At 44.6% G+C, this 21,490-nt stretch overlaps 1 protein-coding gene across 1 annotated transcript in view; it reads right to left on the minus strand.

Annotated features, from left to right (window-relative positions):
* Positions 1–21,490, minus strand: part of PITPNC1 (phosphatidylinositol transfer protein cytoplasmic 1) — a 223,282-nt gene that overhangs the window by 111,711 nt on the left and 90,081 nt on the right. The window contains exon 2 of the mRNA XM_061615570.1: positions 4,626–4,774. Within this exon, the coding sequence (XP_061471554.1) occupies positions 4,626–4,774 (149 nt within the window). The remainder of the gene's footprint in view (positions 1–4,625; positions 4,775–21,490) is intronic.

A 21,490-nucleotide genomic window follows, 5' to 3' on the forward strand; every position in this document is an offset into this window, starting at 1 on the left:
GTGCTGCATTGTGCTATATATATTATAGTTCTCATGACAGATACTTGGAATTCGGTGCCCCTGTGAAAGCTAGCTAACCTATTCCTGATCTTATTTGTTAGCAGTTAATCCTAGGCTGGATCTGAAGCATGTTGGTTTAACACAATTTGTAATTGGAACACAGCTGGTAATTCTGTTGCTAGCTAGGGAAAGGGGACAGCTGTCAGGAGCCTAGGGTAGTGTCCTGGCCAAGGCCATTGTAATCAGTCTTGGACTCACTGGTGTATTATTTTCCAGTATGTTTAATGAGAAACTTCAGTCTAGAATGCTTCATGGATCAGTTCCAGGTTAGACAAGATTCTGCATCTCTACACAGCATAATCAGGCATTACTACTAAAAGCTAAGACATTGCTGCAGCAATTGCTGCCCCCCCTTACAACCCTTAAGTAGGTTCAGGCAGGTTCTTTCTACTTGCATGAGGAAGGTGTCACAGAATGGGAATGTGTGCACATGCGATCACTCTTCTAAGGTGGAAAAATGGGGGCCAGGTTGCCTGAATGTCTGGGTTGATGGGAGCCATGGCACTTTATCGAGATCCTCCTCCCCTAGAGGAGGTGCGTGTGGCAGCAACAACTTGGCAGGAGCAGTGGGGGGTTGGAGGGGAGGCAAAGGGATGGGCTGCTATCAGCCATCATTCCATCTATTGTAAATGGAGCTAAGAGGAAGGAGCTGTCACTCTCAAACGTACTGAAGCCTATTGTCTCAGCACTTCCTGGTTGCAACTAACTAAGACCCTCTCCCATGTCCCATTCTATATCTTCGTTGTCTTCTTCATCACTCCAGGACGGCTCCACAGGGCTCCTTACAGTGATGTAATGGACACACTATTGCTGAGCCTACTACCAAGGGTCACAGGTACACAGAAGCTCAATAAAAGTAAATGGACTGAAGGAACAGAGGTGAATGCGCAAAGCAGCAACATTCAGTTACACTGCCAGTAAGAAAATAATTGAAATAGTTTAAGCATTTTTTTAAAGAGCGATATAAGCCTAACATTTAGAGCCAGTCCTAAATCTGAGTAGAAGCAGTAACCCTCAAGCATTGTCTAACCTCAGAATATGCATATATTATACATTTATTTAATTAATTAATTTATATCCTACCCTTTCTCCCAGTAGGAGCCCAGGGTGGCAAACAAAAACGCTATAAACACTCTAAAACATCATAAAAGTATATTTAATAAAATATATTAAAACAAAACATCTTTAAAAACATCTTTTTTTAAAAAAGTTTTAAAAACACCTTTTAAAAAAAAGTTTTAAAAAACATCTTAAAAAGCAGTTCCAACACAGACGCAGACTGGGATAAAGTCTCTAGTGAAAAGGCTTGTGGAAAGAGGAAGGTCTTTAAAAAACTGCAGAACGACAAGTTGAAAAGAAGATATATTTTCTCCCATTAACCTTGTTGACAGAGGTCTCTGATGCTCAAGTTTAGTGGTCATTCATAATGTCACCTTGCTTCCCTGACATAAACCTGTTGCCACCCAAACAGGTCATTGCTCTTGTGGGAGTAATGACTGACGATACCTCCATAATCAGTTTTCTGGGTGTTGTGAGCTAGACTGACTTTATACACACTGTTGTTGCTGAACAAAGGTAGGCAAGTATAACTGTTGTGTCAGACAGGATTTAATTTTAAAAGCACCTTTTCCCCACTTAAACAGTGCAGCCGGTGCTCTGGGAGTTTCAGGCAAATAAATCTGCTTTACAGGCTATCGTCTGAAGGCACATAAGGCCAACTCTCTGCTGAAGCTAAGCAGGATCAGTTCTGGTCAGTGCCTGGATAGGAGACTGCCTGGGAACCATATGTAAGCCGCCTTGGGTTCTATCATGAAAAGAAAGGCAGGGTATAAATGTAATAAATAATACAGATTTTTAGAAGAGAAAATTCTTGGCTTCAACTGTAAAGATGGCACCTTTTATCTTCTATTACACTTTACACATTAGAGAATCTGAGGGACCACGACAAACATGAATTAATTAGCTTTCCCAATCTGTTGAAGTGAAAAACCAAGACTGATTGTCCTCAGCTTGGGTGGGACATAAACCTCATGAAGGACCAGACTGCTGAAGCTAACCTCCAGCACCTTCTTAACTTAAAGGATTTTACTGGAAGATTAGTGCAAGTGCAATCCCGACTTGAACCTTTGATATCTAAGGGCCTTTTTTCCATGCAAGCAATCCTTAACATTTCACAGACAAACTGATGTGGATAAATATAGTGTGCAAAATGGATTTTAACAGACATATATAAAGTCTGGAGCTTTTCCCAGGGCTGTTCATCTTATAAATAATCCATGAGTAGAATTCTCTTCTACGCATTCCAAATATTTCTAGCTCTCCATGATGCTATAAGCAGCATTCAAAAACTTTGGCTTGGGTCAGAAGCCAGCCATTATTTGTGGGCACCACCCACCCTTTCCCTCATGAAACTTCTGGTATGCAGAAGGGACTCTCATATTGCGCAGAGCAGGCTGAAGCAGGACAAGTCTCTTGTGCTGCTTCTGCCCATTCCAAATCCCAGCACTAGAGAAACCATACGCCCACCTGAAAAACCCTTCCACACTGGATTCTAACGAGGAGATCTAATGTTGCATTGGAGCAGCAATTCCTTGAAATTCACTGAGACTCCATGGGGTGGAGGTGGGGGGGGAGCATCTGTGTGCTGCTGTGTTTCCTGACAAGGACCTGACTAAGACATAGCCTGTCACCAGAGGCAGTTCCCCTGGCAACTAAATTTATGGGGGCTTGCTTACAAAACTCCTTCTCTTAAAAACACTTTAAGCATCAGTGTATCTTCACTCCTACCTGGTCTTTATTTATGTCACCCTATCGTTTGTTTTCTCACAGGAATCATTCTTATACTAATCTATATGGAAAGGTTAAGTTGTGCTGACTTCTGCCTCACATGCCAGATGTTGAATTAGACAGATAATTGCACAAGGGCAAGGGCAACACTAAACATAAACCCTAAAAAAAAACTGTCTTAACAAGAAATGGAAAAGGAGGAGGAAAATGTGTCATTTTCAAAACTACTCCTCTGCTCCCATGCTACATTTCTTTTCAATGGCAAATGCTGTGCATTTGGGAAGAAACTCACATTGCTAAATTCTATTCAGTAATAGACAAAAAATCTTGCGGTTTAAGAACGTATCTATAGCCAACAGATATTTCTATCAAACTTTAAAAATCAGGGAAATTGGGCAGCTATAGTGAATACACCAGGGGAGCACGAGACCTGACCTCCTCTCCGAGATATTCTACTGCCCTACAAATTTGTCAAAATGCGAAAACAATTTGGGTTGGTCTTTCACAGTCCAATCCACTTCCTGTGTAGCTTGGAAGAATTTGGTAACATGTGCCTGATAAAGTTTGATAGAAATATCTGTTGGCTATAGGTACGTTCTTAAACTGCAAGGTTTTTTTGCCTGTTAGTGAATATCTCTGCTTTTTAATCCGGGAGGTAAGAAATGGAATCCTGTGCAAGGAGGGGGAGGAGATTGGGTGGGTGGGCACTGGGCAGAGGGGAAGCCCCTTTCCTTCCCAAAAGGAAAACAATGTGAACAGTATCATTCTTTTTTCGTGTTTCCCCCACCTTTTTATTCTACAGCAGGCACATGTAGCCTCCCACCCAAATTTAAACCAGAACTGTCCCTGGCCACATCCACACCAGACCTTAATTTCACTTTAGACAGCCATGGCTTCTCCCAAAGAATCCTGGGAAGTGTAGTTAGTGAAGGGTGCTGAGAGTTGCTAGGAGACGCCCTTTCCCCCTCACAGAGCTTCAATCAGAGCGGCTGACTGTTAAACCACTCTGGCCACTGGAGCTCTGTCAGGCGAATAGGATTCTCCTCTCAGCACCCTTCACAAACTACACTTCCCAGGATTCTTTGGGGGAAGCCATGACTGTTTCAAATGAAATCAAAGTGTGGTGTGAGAGTGGCCCCCCGTTAGGCAAGCCAAGTCGAGAGTGTGGCTTTTAGAACAATGGATTCTTACTGAGCATGCCCAACATTATCATTGCGTTCAATGCAAAATTTCTTAATTTAATTAAAAATCAGCTAGGCATTTTTTAAACTTTTAAACTGCAGAAGATGAAGGTTAGAGTATGGGGCGAGGTCAGTAATAGGATTACAGGTACTCTGTGAACATGGCTGATTTTTAATTAATTACAACAGATTATGAGAACTCTGACAGATAAAAGTCCAAAAGGGGTCTCGTTTTTTCTTCTGTCTCTTTTTACACTTTGAACTCTCAATTCTCCCTGACTGTTTTGCGTATCACCATGAGAGTTTAGAGTGTTGTTAAGCAAGGGTTTTTTGAGTTTGTAAGGTTTTGTTTTGATATGAGCTTATGGGAAGCATCAAAATGGCATGGGGGTATTTTCAATTTAACATTGCGGAATGCGAAAAATCCATGCTGACTATAGTATGCAGCCACTCTCATGGCTACATAATTTGAGACACAGTGGTTTTCCATCTTCCCCTTACCTGAAGCAAGCAAACTGCACAGGAACATTTTACTTGCAAAATCTGCATATGCATTACAGGATGATGCAATGGCAGAATGGCTGCAAAAACACTTACCTGTTCAGATAAACCCGCTTTTCGGTCAGTTGTCCATTCCCATAATTTGGATCTTCATATGGTTCATTTTGGACCACTTCTACCCCTTCACCACGATCACTTTGCTCGTGGCTGTGTTTACTGATCATGTACAGTTGTCCAATTCTGTACTGCAAAACAAAAAGGAGAAGCAAAACATTAGTCTTCTGCATCAAAAAACAAAGTAACCATCATAGTAATCAACATAATCAAAAGTGATCATTGAAGAAAACTGCTAACTACCCTGAGAATGGCTGATCACTGTAAATAACCAAGATATGTTTATACACATGGGCTTTCAAAAGAATTTATAACCATCAATCAAAAGTTACAGTATCATAGGGGCTGCTTCAGACGTTTGTAAATTGTTCTACATAACATGGCTCTAAGGACAAAGCTTTCAAGAGGGAGGTAGTAACAGGTGATCTACCACATACACAGATGCAGCCTCTGAATCCTGACAGCAATTCACATTAAGTTTGCGCCATCATGATCACACAAAATTGCTTCTAGATGTGTCAGTTGTATTTGTAAATGTGCCACATCTGACATTTCTTTCTAATGCCTGTGTCTGTTTGGGCCATTCTTCAAACAGCACCTCAGCTCACCTGAGATTATTAAAAATAGTTTTTGATTATAGAAGAACCTCAAGAGTGCTGAACGTATTTGTCCCAGAAGTGTGCACAACAATTTACATTAAAGGGTTTTTAAAAGAAGGAATGTAACACCTAAGGTAATGTTTTCAAAAGATCTTGAACATTCCTTTCAATTGATTTGTAAATATAGTCTAACAGAGCAATCCAACTCATGGGAAGCCGGCAGAAGGGGTGCTGGTGGAGGAGGAGCATCCATTTCCCATTCAGGAGCTGCTGAGCTGGCAGAATGTCAGCTCAACTGGAAGCTGCACGCATAATTGGAAAAGAAAAAGCTGGTTCTCACGAATACCCCTGTTCCATTGACATCCATTAGAATTATTTTCTTAGACTGATCTTCCCTTGGCATAACTTTAGCCCAGATCAGAACCTGCAGGAGCACTCCGAATGGGAGTTGGATGTTGTATAATTCCCCCCGCCCAGCCTGACACACTCCTGGAATGTCCCTTTTTTGGGCCTTACATTGGCTTCCACTGGCAACCCTTCTGCCTGGCTGGGCTTCCCTGGCAGGCCCATGGCTGGGACAGCAGCGTCCCAACTCCACCACAGTGGAGGGGCATCTGCCAGCATAGCCTAGCAGAGCCAGGACCCTACTGGCTCTGTCAGGGGTCCGCCATATCCAGCTCCCCTCAGCCCAGCATCAATTTGAGTTGGATTGCACCCTAAATCCTCAGAAATTCATATTCAGGGATGTGAAACAAAACTAACTATTTCTTGCAAAGATGCAAACCTCAGCATGGTTTAAAGGAGGACATCAGTTGTTAACTATCCACATAAATATTAGATAAGTACAGAAGTGCAGTGTTTAATTACTTTCAGAATAGACTGACTTAAGTTTAACAGAGTTAAATTCAGAATTAGCTGAGATCATGAAAATTAAACATAAAAGCAAGATGTTTGGGCGTGTTTTCTTTAATCATTACTTCTCTATACTTTTTACAAAAGTCATGTCTCTATATTTACTATGCATATTTCAACATTAAAAGGTTATTTTTATCTGTATTGAAGAAAAAAACCTCAATTTAAAAACGCAGCAAATAGTAAAAACTGTTTATCAAGTATATATTTTACTTATAGCTCAATCATTCTTCAATCATTTGCAGTGTTTCTAAGCTCTTATCTACTGTGGTATCCTCCTTGGACCTCTGTCTAGTATGGACCCGAGGGCATACTTTAAAATGGTTCCAGTTCTATTTGGCTGAACAATGTCAGACAAACCCTAAAATCCCACAGGCATTCAAAGTACTGTACAAGACTAAATATCAGATGGCATATACGTGAATGATGAGGAAAAAGGAATTTGTACTTAGGACTTTTCCAGGCATTTTTTGTGTATGTGCAATACACACTTGTTAGTCATTAGTTGCATAAAATCCACATGTCTTCCCTACCTCACTTATTTGAGTAGGATCAGTGCAACAACTGAGATAATTTAATCACAGATGACGAAGAGGTATAGCATGGTCCTTGTGCCCCCACGTATCATATAAAAAGCCAATGCTTATATTGTGGCATTAACCTTGTGAACCAAGTGTTGTATTATTATTTTAAATTGTGCCTGCACATAGCACAAGAGGATTTTGTTACACAATTAATGCATTCATAACAAGAATTTTGTTATTGCAGACTACTTAAGAGCTTGTAGATCCTTTCTCTGTTTTCTCTGTCAAATTGCACAACAGCAGATTGATTTTTATATTCAGTCTCACCTCTATGGAAGTCAAGGACAATTTTACAATTGATTGCAATACAGATTATGTTAATATATTGTGGAATATGGAGTTGGCATAGGATTTCTCTGAAACCAGGAAAGGGAAGAAAGGGAGATGGATTATAGCTTTACATTTCTGACAGATTGTCAACAGAGGGTTCCCAGGTACAAGCTGCCCTAGCCATAATATTATAAATTAAAATGTTCGGCAAAGGAGGATGCCAAGCAGGGACGGAAAAATACAGCCATTTCCTGAGATATGGTGTTTTCCTAGAGAACAGTGAGGCCCAAAAGTGCCCTAATTCAGCATCAGAATCTGTTAAAATGCTGCAGGGATACAAACCAGTGTGGCGTAGTGGTTAGGGTGCTAGACTAGGCCCTGGGAGACCAAGGTTCAAATCCCTTCTTGGCAGAGCTTGGAAAAGTTACTTTTTTGAACTACAACTCCCATGAGCCCAATCCAGTGGCCATTCTGGCTGGGGCTGATGGGAGTTGTAGTTCAAAAAAGTAACTTTTCCAAGCTCTGCTTGGCCATGAAGCTCACTAGGTGACCTTGGGACAGTCACTGTCTCCTAGCCTAACCTACCTCACAGGGCTGTCATGAGGATGAAATCAGAATGGGGAAAACCATGTTTGTATGCCACCTTGAGCTCCTTGGAGGAAAGGTGGGACACAAATGTGAATAAATAAATAAATGGAGTATTTATGTATGTTTGGTCTGCTATCTCATTCCATATACTGACAGTCTGAGTTGGCTTATAACTCAGATGTTTGAAATTATAAAGAGAGAATTATATGTGCGTTCTTTTTACAGAAAAGGTTGAAAAGAACGTAAGTATAGAATGTGATCCAGCAAGATGTATGCATTTTTAAGTCATATTCATTTTAAGTGTACTGGGCACAGTAATCTGAACCCGAGCTGGGGAGCAGCAGGGTCCAGCAAGCAGGGGGGCAGATTTGACACTGCATCCAAAGCCCTGCCGCTCGTATACAACCTGCCGGGGTTGGCGCACGCGGAGGGTCGCTTCCCAATGGATCAGACAGGGAACTCACAGACGGGGCGGGATCTGCCTCTGCAGGAGGGATGGTCGAGGAAGTCTGTGGACTGACAGAGCCCCCCCCTCCTATAACATCCCCAGGGACCCCATCTTCATCTGATTCCTCTCCCTGATCTAATTTCCCTTGCGCCTGGGGCGCAACATCATCCCCCCCCTCCATGCACCATCTCCCTCCACCCCCTGGGCTTGGGCTTGTCCAGGTAGGAATCATCAGCTGATTCCCACGAACGCTCCAACTGATAGTACCCCTTCCAGTGGATCAAGTACCGAAGCCGCCCTCAGCGCCTCCGCAAGTCCAAAATCTGTACCACCTCATATTCATCTTGTCCATTCACCACTACCGGGGGGTGGAGGCACCTCGGGCTCCCGGTGGGGATCAGGGGGTTGCTCCAGGGTAAGCAGGGAGCGATGAAACACCAGGTGTATCTTGAAGGAGGGAGGCAGCCTCAGGTGAAAAGCCACTGGATTGATCTGCGCCTCAACTTCAAAGGGCCCCACCTTTTGGTCCTCCAGCTTATGGCAGCGCTTCCTAGTAGGGAGATAACACGTGGACAGCCACACTCTGTCTCCCACACAGATCACGCGCCCCTCCTGTTGATGTTGATCTGCGACTCTCTTATAGTCCATTTTAGCCCTCTGTAACTGTTCCTTCAGCAACTGCTGCATTGCCTTAAGCTCTTGTACAAAGTCCTCAGCTGCTGGAATGGCAGGGCTGGCATGTGGTGCGGGAAAAGCTCGAGGGTGGTATCCCAGGTTGGCAAAGAACGGGGTTTGTTGCGTGGTGGCGTGCACTGCGTTATTGTAAGCGAATTCTGCTAAGGGCAAAAAGGACGTCCAGTTGTCTTGCTGGTAATTGACATAACAGCAGAGATACTGCTCCAATGTGGCATTCACCTTCTCAGTCTGACCGTCCGTTTGCGGGTGATGGGACGATGACAGTCTCAGCTCACTCTGCAGGAGTTGCCACAAGGCGTGCCAAAATTGAGCCATAAATTGCGGGCCTCAGTCTGAAACTAAACTGTCTGGGAGGCCGTGCAACCGGTAAACATGCTGCACATACAACTGAGCCGTCTCTTGTGAGTTTGGGAGTCCTGAGCACAGAATGAAATGAGCCATTTTAGTAAAAGCATCCACCACCAACAACACTGTTGTCTTCCCCTGAGAGGGTGGAAGGTCTGTGATGAAGTCCATAGTTACCATCTGCCAAGGGCCCTGGGGTGTAGGGAGTGGCTCCAAGAGTCCTGCTGGCCTTCCTGTGATGTGTTTAGCTCTTGCACATACTGGGCAGGACTGGACATAGCTCTCCACCTCCTGCTTCATCTGAGGCCACCAAAACTCCCTTGTGACTGTTTGCAAAGTTTTAAGGGTCCCAAAGTGCCCAGCAGTGGGGGAGTCATGACACTGATGCAAGACTTTGGCCCTCACGTCCCCAGGGGGCACATACATAGCGTCATAGTGATACAGCACCCCGCCCTTCAATATATAGCCCACTGTACTCCCAGTAGGCTGCCCCTCTAATTTGGCATGCTTCTTGAAAAACAGATCTTGTTCTTGCGCCAAATGCAGTTCTTCCACCCAGGAGTCCTGGTACACCCCTGCCACCATCTTCTCAAGGGGTATAATCAGTTGCTGCGGTCTTGGAATTGGATTCTCCAAGTATTCCAGTTTGTGGGACAGAGCATCTGCCCACTTAATCTGCACCTGAGGAATGTAATGGATTTTGAAGTGGAAGCGAGTGAAGAACTGCACCCAGTGCACCTGCCTCTGGTTTAGCTTATGGGCAGTGTGGAGGCTCTCCAGGTTCCGATGATTGGTGTGCACCTCAATCTTGTGCTGCGCTCCTTCCAAAAGATGTCGCCAAGTTTCAAATGCATCCCGAATGGCCAACAACTCTTTTTCACACATGGTGTAGTTTGCTCTGAACTTGTCAATTTACACGAAAAGTAAGCGCGTGGTCTCAGGCCCCCCCAGCGCTGGTTGTAAAAGCACCGCTCCGATGACCACGTTCAATGCATCCACCTCGACCACAAAGGGATGTGCTGGGTTCGTGTGTTGCAGTATGGGTTCCAAGGCGAACCGAACCTTTAACTCCTCGAAGGCTCCTTGTGCGGCGGCGGTCCAGTGAAAGGGACCCAGGCCTTTCAGGCAGTCTGTGAGGGGCACAGTCTTGTTGGAGTAATTAGCAATGAACCGATGGTAGTAGTTGGCGAACCCCAGGAACCACTGAAGATCTTTCTTTGTTTTGGGAGGCTGCCACATGAGGACACAGTGCACCTTGCCAGGGTCCATCTCCACCCCAGTAGGAGAAATGCAATACCTCAGAAAGTCCAGAGTGGTTAGGTTAAAGCTGCATTTCTCCAGTTTGGCATACAGATGGTGTTCCCTGAGACGTTGTAGCACCGCCCACATATGGCTCTCGTGTTCAGCTGGGGAGTCTGAATAGATTAGGATATCGTCCAGATACACAATAATGAACCAATCCAAATAGTCCCTAAATATGTCATTCATGAAGCTCTGGAAGACCCCTGGACTACTGGATAGTCCGAAAGGCATGACCAAGAACTCAAACTGTCCATATCATGTCTTGAACACTGTCTTCCACTCATCTCCCTCCTTGACTCATACGAGACTGTAAGCTCCCCTCAAATCCAACTTGGTATAAATCTTGGCTGACCGCAGTTGCTCCAGCATCTCTGTGATGAGTGGCAGTGGGTAGCTGGTGGGAATGGTGATCTTATTCAGCTCTTGGTGGTCATTACACGGGCGTAGCTCTCCATTTCCTTTCTTAACAAACAGCAAAGGGGCCCTGGCCAGAGACTGGGAGGGTTGAATGAAGCCCCTCTTCAGGTTAGTTTCCAGGAATTCTCTTAGCGCTGCCAGCTCCGGTTCTGACAAGGAGTAAATCTGCCCTGCAGGGATGCGTGCCCCTGGCATCAGATGGTGCAGTTGTAGGGTCGATGGGGGGGCAACTGATCGGTTTCCTTTTTGTCAAACACATCCCAGTACTCCTTGTACTTGTCCAGCAGGACGACTCCCTCCTGCTGTATGATTCCAGCCACAACGTTGGAGGAAGGCTTCTTCCGTGGTTGGCAATGCTGATGGCAGTACCCCGCAGTAAACACCACCACTGCTTCGTCCCAGAAAATTGTGGGATTGTGCTGAACCAACCAGGGCATTCCCAACACCACCGGGAAGCGAGGCAGGGAAGCCAAGTAGAATGACAGTCTCTACACATGACCCGGGATTTCCATTTCTAGCATCTCTGTCACCCTGGTAACAGTTCCTGACTTTAAGGACCGCCTATCAATGGTCTCAATGGACAAGGGCTGCTCAAGCATTTGGGTGGGCATGCCAAGCTCCTGAGTGAAGTCCCAGTCCATAAAACTTGATGAAGCCCCATTGTCGATCATGGCGCTGACCTGGATACTCTGCCCTGAAGGAAGAGTCAGTCAAACCAGCAGGTGAAGGGCGGGCTGTGATGGGAGGGGTTGCTGGCGAGGCTGTGGTGTCTGTTTTGCTCCCAACTCTTTGACCTCTATGAGAGCTGGGATTTAGTGTTTTCCTGTCTATCTGCAAACATAACTGGATCAGCTCTGCCAGGCTGCCGGGCAGGGAGGTGCATGCCAATTCATCTAGCACCTCTGGGCTAAGCCCATTCTGGTAGAAGTACATCAAAGCAGGGTGACTGTATTCCACCTCCTGGGCTAAGGTGCGAAACGTGTTAGTATAAGTCCCCACTGAGCCCTTCCCGTTTCAAAGTTCCTAGCTGGAGGGCGACCGTCTATGCTGGGGGTCATGAAAAATCTCTGTCATAGCTGCGACAAAGGCAGTATATTGACCCAAGACAGAGTCATTTCTCACGAGGTACAGGGTAGCCCACTTGGTTGCTTCCCCTTCCAGGAGACTGATGATAAACACCACCTTCACATCATCATTTGGGAACTTGGCTTGATGCACGCATATGTATAGTTCACACTGGGCAAGGAACGTGGCGAACTGGTCACTCTGGTCACCATAGTGAGGAGGTAGTCCCACTGGCTCCTTGGCTCTGATGGGTGGTGCGGCCGCCGGTGCTCGAAGGTTTTGATTCTCGAGTTGGAGATTCTGGGTTACTGCCTGGAGATTCTGGACTTCGGTGTACAAGGCTTCAATGGTTCCTTGAAGTCCCCCTTCGGTGGCGGCGCTAGCCTCCATGGTGTCAGTCATTGAAGCATCAGTGAAGGGAGGTGATGGTTGAGTCAAGCTGTCCTGGCTAGAGCCCGAGACACGAGACAGAGGCAAGGCTTGGTTTAATTCTCATTTTATTAGGGTGATGGTTACATCCAAAGCAGTGCGCTTCATAAACCTGTCTACTCTAGCTCACTATTTTCCCTAGCTAAGCTACCTAAACAGTCTCTGCAGCATGTAGGAAGAGTTGACTCATCACTGGGTACTCATCACTGGGGTGGGCACCTGATTAAGTAGGGAAGGTCTTCGCCCATAACTGACAGCTCCTCTGCAGTTTCACCCTCTGGGAGTCCCGCTTCTCACGCCTTCGCACATGGGGTGAGGGGGGGCGAGCCTCCAACATCCCATCCAACAATGGGGTTTCGCTAGGTAACAGTGTGACCTCATGGAGCGGGAAACTGGTTGGCAGGGAAGAGTTTGAAGTGCCAGGTGGGGATTCCGGTGCATGCGGGGTTGGCAGATGTGGAATGTCGCTTCCCAACAGCTCAGATGGAGAACTCACACACGGGGTGGGATCTACCTCGGCAGGAGGGATGGGCGAGGAAGTCTGCAGACTGACAGAGCCCCCCCTCCTATAACGTCCCCAGGGACCTTGTCCTCATTTGACTCCTCTCCCTGATCTAACTCCCCTTGCGCCTGGGGTGCAACACCTACTTCCACTGGTAATGTGGTGGTGGTGGGCCCATGCATGACACACACTTGTTAAAAAAAACTAATCTGTTTTGTGCAAGCCTGTTACAGTATATCAGAAAACTTGTATCTCAAAAATAAAAATAAAAAATAGCCGTTCTCACAGAAAGGTAAACAAATACAAATGCCCACGACACAAATTGTGTAGTATTTTAAGTAGCCTATCACTGGCTCTGGTTTTGTAGGATATTTTTGGCCCCACAGCTTTATCTGGGTTATACACAGACATATGATTTTTGGGGAGGGGACTAAGATTTGATGGTGTAATATCATAGAGGCATCATTGCCTGTTCCTCCAAAACCTGCAAAACCTGTTTGACTGGAGACTACACTATGCCAAAGGATGGAGTAGACCACAAGAAAGATGGTCCTACACAGCAGTTTGTGGACTCAGTGGACAGCATCTACATGATAATAACAACACTGCTCCATGCAGCTATGCTCTTTAAACAGGGCTGGCACAAGAAATTTTGCTGCCTGAAGTAGAGCAAATGATGTTCTCCTCCCAATTCTTACAAAAGGCTTATCTGTCTAGTAGGGAAGTACAAAGTTTAGTAATGTCTGTTCCATCATCAATTTGCCTTAAGCAGAACTGATTCCTTTCCGCTGCAGTTTGGATCCTGCCAAATGCAAAATGTCTCCCTGACCCCATCAGTGGAATTTCATGTATTTTGTCATGCTTATAACATTTCACTCTGAAGTTTTCCTGTGTGTCTTTTCAAAGTAAATGAAGTAGTTAATGGCCCATCAATATTCCAAGTCTATTTGGGATGGGGGGTGGGGGGACAGAGTCTTAGTAGCACAGGTTTCAATCCAGGTAAGTAGTTAGGATTGCAGCCTCAGCTCCACACACACGTTGCAGCTGTTCAAATCTGCCCTGGAATTAAGTCCCACTGATCCTAAATTACTTCTGAGTAGACCATCCTATATTACAGTTCAAGACCAACTTCAGGAAACAGTTATTACAGAGTGGGTGGCTAGAAGGGTGGTCTTATCAAAAGCAACGGGCAGGGATGGATGTATTTCTACACCTGGTCTCCCATGGTAAATAGAAAAGTCAGCAGTTGTTCAGATTTGTCCTGGAAGTAAGTCCCATTGATCCTAATAGGATTTACCTCTGAGTAGACCTGCATAGGATTATGTTAAACTAGAGGATGCATTGTACAAACTACCAACTCTCTTTTCTATTACGACCTGCAACAGTTTTCTCTCTCCACTACACCCCACCCCACCTCCATTGCTGATTTTTTTTGGGGGGGGGTGTTCTTTGCTTTGCTTAATATCCAGCATGAAAAACAGTTGTAGTAAATTTGAACCCTGGCTCACACAAGTTTGTGTTACTTTGATTCAGAGGTTGGAAAAGTTACTTTTTTGAACTATGACTCCCATCAGCGCAATCCAGTGGCCATGTTTAAAACAGTAAATTGTCCAAGCTCTGCTTTGATTGGTCTTACTGCTTTCCTGCTCCTGTTACTCTTGGGCTGTTTCCCCTGTTGCAGTATCCAGTGTATGCAGAGGGAGCTCTGCATGAGTACCCTTTAAGCGTGGCTAATGCATGTATGGCTTAGTTTAGGGATAGACAACTCAGTATATTTCTGTTCCAAGTCAATTTTACATGTGTCCATTCAATCCCATTTCCACATTAATTTGTAGATTTAAAATATATATATATATATTTCTGTTCCAAGTCAATTTTACATGTGTCCATTCAATCCCATTTCCACATTAATTTGTAGATTAAAAAAAAATGAAATACAGATACTAACCAGTGTGGTATAGTAATTATTGTCAGGTGTGGCTCACCCAGTGGGGTGGAAACATAGTAGTAGCTTCCTGGCAATGGGGTCACTGCTGCTTATCAAGATGGTGAGCCCCTGAGCATGCACAGAGTGAGCAGGGGGAAAATGGTGATTTCAAAAACCCATTTCACTCTGTGCACTCTGCCCATGCTCACAGACTTAGGGAAACATTTTTTTTAATTATTTGGTTGGGAAAGGGATGCCTCATTTTTTGGCGGAGTGTTTTTCATGCTTTTTTAAAACAAAGAAATGGGTTTCACAAAACACAACTCTTTTAGACTTTTTAAAACCCATGTAGTTTTAAAGTGTTCAAAGTATAGTAAGTAAGTTTTTGAGTTTACCGGAATGCTTCTCCCAACTGGATTTTTGAAAAACAAAAATGAAGAAATCCAAAAGCGTTGGGAAGGCCAGAAGAGAATTTTAAAAACGTGCTTCTATTGAAGTTGTAAAAGCTAGAAAACCACTCTGCTGTGGTAAATAGAAAAGTCAGCAGTTCAAATCTGTTCTGGGAGTAAGTCCCATTGAGCCTAATGGGATTTACTTCTAAGTAGACCTGCATAAACTAGAGAACACATTCTACATTCAGTTCAAAACAATGTGCTTTTGGACCACCCATGAGCCCGTCATAATTATTGTCATGTTCTCCCATTACTACATCACCCTGATTGTTCAGAAATATTGCAAAACAGCACTGTAAACATGAAGAATATGATGCTGTCTGTGTTTTACTAGTGAGAAAGCCCTTCTGAACACTGCAGGACTTACTGTTGAGTACACATACATCTCACTCTTGGCTTGGCTTCATATTCATGTCCCTAAAGGTTTCAGGATATGGCTAACTGATAGGCCTTTAGCTACTTCATTTACATTGAAATAGCAAGGCAGTCAGGGACAAAACACAGACCTACACAGAAACGTAATTATTTACTGATAAATCCACTTTTAAAAAATTCCAGTGTTACCGAAAGGAGAGAGCACTCAGAACAGTTCAATCCGGTCCTGAAATGTGTGCGAGCATGCAGATCAGGGAATATCCAGACACATCTGGCTCCCATGAAATTCTATGCCATCCCTACTGTCTACTAGGGATGTGCTAGAATTCCACCCAATTTGGATTTAGTACTGAATTTTCCATTAATTTGCTTATTCTCTGTTGTTGCATATTGGATTTTTATGTAATGATTTTCCACAGCTATTTTTGAAAACTGATTGTTGTTGTTTTTTAAATCCACCTCTAAAGTATTGATATTAAGAACAATAATTTTATGGATATTTCCCAATAATTTTATGGATATTTCCCAATAAGTTTATGGATATTTTCCAATAAGTTTATGGATATTTTCTTTCATTTATCGATATTTCCTTTCAAAATATCGATACTAATATCAATATTTTTGCGAGGGGGAAAAAAGCAGTGGCTAGCAGACAAAGAACGGACTTAAATCCATATCGGCCTGTTAGGCTGACGAAATGCTTTCGAACCAGCACAGGCCAACGGATCCCATCCCTACTGTCCACCACTCTTGGAATGCACTGTTGCTGCTGGCTTCCTGACACTCATGAAGGCCAAGACTTACCACAGAGAAAGGATCCCAACACCCAAGATGGGGTTGGAGACAATCCAGGTATTACCACCAAGAGGAATGGATGTATATGAAATCCCAACCCAAAAGTGTGGTTTCAAAAGGTGGGAGGTGCAGTGGTACGAGAACCTCTGGGGAGAACCACACGTATAGCGAAAAGGGAGGATGAAAACGGAAGGGATTAGGCAGCATCAGAGACATCTACATACCCTTCTGTATGAGTACCTGTATGTGACCAAGACAGATCCGTGGAAGAGGTGACACAGACAGGTGAGGAAGAAAAAGTCCAAGCAGCATCTGCAAAAAGGTAAAGGTGTCCCTGCACTTATAGTGCGAGTTGTTTCTGACTCTTAGGGTGACGTCTTGCAACGTTTTCAAGGCAGACCGTATATATGCGGTGGGATTGCCAGTTCCTTCCCCGGCCTTTCTTTACCTCCCAGCGTATGCCGGGTACTCATTTTACCGGCCACGGATGGATGGAAGGCTGAGTGGACCTCGACCTCTTTTACCGGAGATTCGACTTCCTCCTTCTGTTGGAATCAAACTCCGGCCGTGAGCAGAGCTTCGACTGCATTACCGCCGCTTACCACTCTGCGCCACGGAGGATCTGCAGCACAGTGTATTTCAGGGGAGGCCCTGCATTAAGTTGAGATGGTTCAATGTATCTTTTCGTTCTCAGAACAATTAAAACAATTTAAAAAAAAGATGTATGGCTTCAGTCTCTAAATGCATTCTTGCTCTTTTTAAATGCATTTCTGCTCTTATTAACCTAGCCCAGAGGAGGCTCAAGGCTATTGCATGTAACTGCCTATGAGTATGCCTAGATATGCCTTCAACTGAACCTGAGTATTTAGTGTCAGCCCCAGACTGCCTGAAGTGAAACACCAACATTTTTCTGCAATATATTCTTGTGGCTGTGTGACAAAGCATACAATTAAGAGTCATTTTAAAACTGAGGAAACCTCCCCATTCTGAATGGAGCTTCAGGACTGCGAGGAAGGGAGCTATATGTTTCTGATGGTTCCTTCCATAAAAAGCCCTAGATGCATTCAGGAGGGGGAAAGAGGCAACGCAGAAAAGCTGAACATAACTCCCAAAAGCTTTTGGTTTAGAGGGAAGATATAGTATAACTTCCACTACAGCTTTGTAAAGCAGATGGAATGGGGTGCTATGCAGGGTCGGCTCCAAAGGGCAGCCAGGTGGGGCCCTGGCTGAGGGCCTCATGGCCCACAGGGGCCCCTGAAGGGCCCCTCATTATGGTGGTGGAGTAGCACTCCCTTTCTGCGGCAGGCTTCCTGCTGTGGATCGCAGGGAGGGAGCTGCCCACCCACTTGCCGGCCTGCCCATGCCCGCTTGCTTGCCCTTCCCCCACCTGCTCTCTCTCTCTCTCCCTGCTTGCTCGCCCACCGTCCTGCTCCCCGCTTGCTTGCTCGCTGTCCCGCCCCCGCCCGCTCCCTCGCTCACCCTCCCCCGCTCGCTCGCCCACTGTCCCACCCCCTTTGCCCGCCCAACCTCCCATTCCACCCATCTGGTAGGTAGGTGGGGTGTGCGTGCATGCAGGTGCCAGGGCCCAGGGCAGGCTGCCAAGGGCCCTGGCATGCCTGGGGCTGGCCATAGTGCTATGAGGTACAATGGGGCTGGGAATATCCTAACTGTGGCAATGTAAAAATCTGTTTGAGTTATTTCATGGTAATCTTTTTTTTTAAAGTCACATCATTCTTAGGCATCCCAAAGTCAGCCTCTTTTGGTTATGCACAGGTTCTGCTATTGGGGAATGAATTCTAGGAAGTGTAGGCAGCCAGCGATGTTATGGAGAGCTGCGCAAGGATTATGAGGGTTTTTTTTTAAAAAAACAAAGAATCCACACTCTCCCTTCAGCTACCTTATAACTTTAATCAGGCAAATACCATACCATATCAGCCCCCTCCGGGGATTTCTGCAGAATTTGTTCCCCAATTTGAGGGGAATTTTTTTGTCCCTAAAGGTAAAGGTGTCCCCGCACTTGTAGTGCGAGTCGTTTCCGACTCTTAGGGTGACGTCTTGTGACATTTACCAGGCAGACCGTATATATGGGGTGGGATTGGGTGATTGTACCAGCTTTGACTGCTAAGACAGCTGTGGCTGTTTCTGGACTGGAATAGCCTGACCACTGTTGTCCATGCATTGGTAACTTCCAGGCTGGATTACTATAATGAACTCTATGGGGGGCTGCCTTGAGGTTGGTGCAGAATGTGGCTGTATGACTGCTCACTGGGGCAGGGTATTGCCAACATGTTACTCCACTGCTGAAAGAATTGCACTGGCTGCTCATGAACTACTGGGCCAAGTTCAAGTTTCTAGTTTTGGTGCACAAAGCCCTACACAGCTTGGGACCAGGATACCTGAAAGATCATCTTACCCCTTATATACCCAGTTAATCACTGTGCTCTTCAGGTGAGGGCCTCCTGCAGATACCATCTTATCAGGAGGTCCATTTCGCACAACAAAAGTAGTTGACCTTCAGTGTTGTGGCACTTATCCTTTGGAACTACCTCCCCTTAAATATTAGATACGCGCCATCTCTGTTATCTTTTCGGCGCCTATTGAAGACCTTCCTCTATCAACAAGCCTTTTAAGTAGAGACCTTATCCCAGTCTGCGTCTGTGCTGAATTGCTTTTTGAGATGTTTTTTAAAGATGTTTCTAAGATGTTTCGTTTTAATATGTTTTAAAGTCTTTTATTTTTAAGATGTTTTAAAGTACTTTTAGTGATTTTGTTTGCCACCCTGGGCTCTTTCTGGGAGGATGAATTAATGAATGAAAATAAGTCCAGTTGAATTCAATGGGTCTTACTCCCTGATAAGTGGGTTAGGATTGCCGTCTAAGCCTCATTCATTTCAATTGGCCTCACTTCCAAGTAAATGTGAAGGACTGCAGCCTTAAAACGGGGGGGGGGGGAATCCATGCTCATTTCTGCCCATCAGAGCCTCTGCAAATAAGGGGGGCAATCTGTCTCCTCTTACTATTCACTTTGATTATTTAAAGTGTCAACACCTGGAGAAACAAAGCTGTGAACTGTCTCCAGGCAGGAGCTTCAGAGAGTAAAGGGAGCAGAGAATCAAACAGCACAAAGACAGTCTGAACAATTTGGAGCCCAGATTGTACAAGCAGCCCCCTCCCCTCTCCCTCCCCCACACCTCTCTTGCCAATGACACCCTCTCCCTCTCTGCTTAAGAGCATATTGATTGCACCAGCTGTCGCTCACCAGAAAAAATGATTGCTGGCTTTAAAAAAGGTGATGGGGGGGCAGGGAGCTCTTTGTGTGTGTGTGTCTGTGTGTGTCTGTGTCTGTGTCTGTCTGTCTGTCTGTCGCTTCACCAATAGGATTTGGGGAGGAGGGAGTGGGAAAACTAACCAGGTAATTTGCATCAGCAGAGACATCCCCTCGCCTGGTGGGGACAGCCAGCCAGACAGCGTGGAAACACAAGTGCAGTAATGTTTACAGTGATGTGCAGATTCGAACTGAAACGCAGCAGGGAAAAAACGAACCTTGGTGCATTTTAAGACGGTCATGTAGACATAGCCTTTAGTCATTAAGGGACAAAGAGGATGTGACAGTAGCAGAGCTGTTTGTTTAAACCCGGGTCTCTCCAAGTGATATATTAAACTGTGTGTGTGATTTTTACAGTAAAGGGGACACATGGATGAGAAGACCTGAACCCTCCTCACACCTATCACTTCCTTGTTAACTCTTCCCTCAAACAGTTCTTCACCTAGATGAGCTCATTTCCAGTAGTCTGGCTGAGGAAAGACATATCTGTGGCAACCAAGAGGTCTTCTGTATCTTTAAAAGTTGTGCAGCGGGAAGGGAGAATTCCACCTTGTGGTTTTTCCCATTACAGTGTTGCAAGAACACCTGCACTTGGCTGACTTTCTCTTCTCCTAAAGATACAGGATCAGGCTCTGAGCCTGGCAACCCTACTCTAAATACCCACAAAACAAAGCAAAACTAGACTTTGCAATATTCAGTATTAATTTACAACTGCGTAACAACTAAAATCAAATTAAAAATAAAAAGCCTGAAGTCTTTTTATGACAATTGTTGCTAAAACAAATAAACAGATCACAGAACAACACAAAGAAGGATGTGGGAGGATTGTGTATCAAACTACAGCAGAAATCAATTTGAGGTTTGTTCCTTTTTTAAAAACAAAGGCTACATTCACACCATACATTTCAACAGTCATGACTTCCTTCAAAGAATCCTGGGAAGGATGCTGAAAGTTGTTAGGAGACCCGTATTCCCCTCACAGAGCTCCAATTCCCAGATTTATTGTTAAACCACTCTGGGAACTGTAGCTCTGTGAGGTGAAGAGGGGGGTCTCCTGATAACTCTCAGCACCCTTCACAAACCACATTTCCTAGGATTCTTTGGAGAAAGCCATGACTGCTTAAAGTGGAATAATAGTGGAATTAATATATGGTGTGAATCCATCAAAGTCACTCACGTCTGCTTTATAGACAAATTTAGAGATCCTCAAAAATTGATAAGACTCTAGCAATATACTTTCCAAAGAGGGTTTATCACAAATATTATGTTTCACACATTATTAATCTATAGTTTTAAATAAGACATTTGCTTTCAACCAGGAATCTATAAATTTCAGTTAGGCTTGGTAAGCTATCTCTGGTGTATTCAACTAAGTCCTACTCAAAGTAGAACTATTAAAAGAAATGAAACTAAGTTGGTTGTGTCCATTAACTTCAATAGGTCTACTCTGAGCAGGACTAGCACTGAATACCACTGTTTCTAGTAACGTGTTAGGCTAGGCTCTTTCATTTCCAGCCCCACAGAGGCAAAGTTCATAAATGCTTTAGGGGGTGCTGCGGCCTGCTAGGGGGTGGAACAGTGGGCACTCTGTATGTGCATGGCATATGTTCTCCACATATGGCTCTGACTCTGTAAGCCTGGTGCCAATTTGAAACAGGCATCCTTTATTTCCCTATGTTACAACTGCCAACTTTTAAAACAATGTGATTCCTATGAGTAAATATTTTCTTTGCTGGCTGCAAGAATTAAATTTATGGTTGCCGATGGAAACTGTACTTCTGGACCTCTGCTTTGAACCATACGTAATCTTTCTTTTT

The sequence above is a fragment of the Rhineura floridana genome, chromosome 3 (genome assembly GCF_030035675.1).
Source record: "Rhineura floridana isolate rRhiFlo1 chromosome 3, rRhiFlo1.hap2, whole genome shotgun sequence".
Lineage (NCBI taxonomy): Eukaryota > Metazoa > Chordata > Lepidosauria > Squamata > Rhineuridae > Rhineura > Rhineura floridana.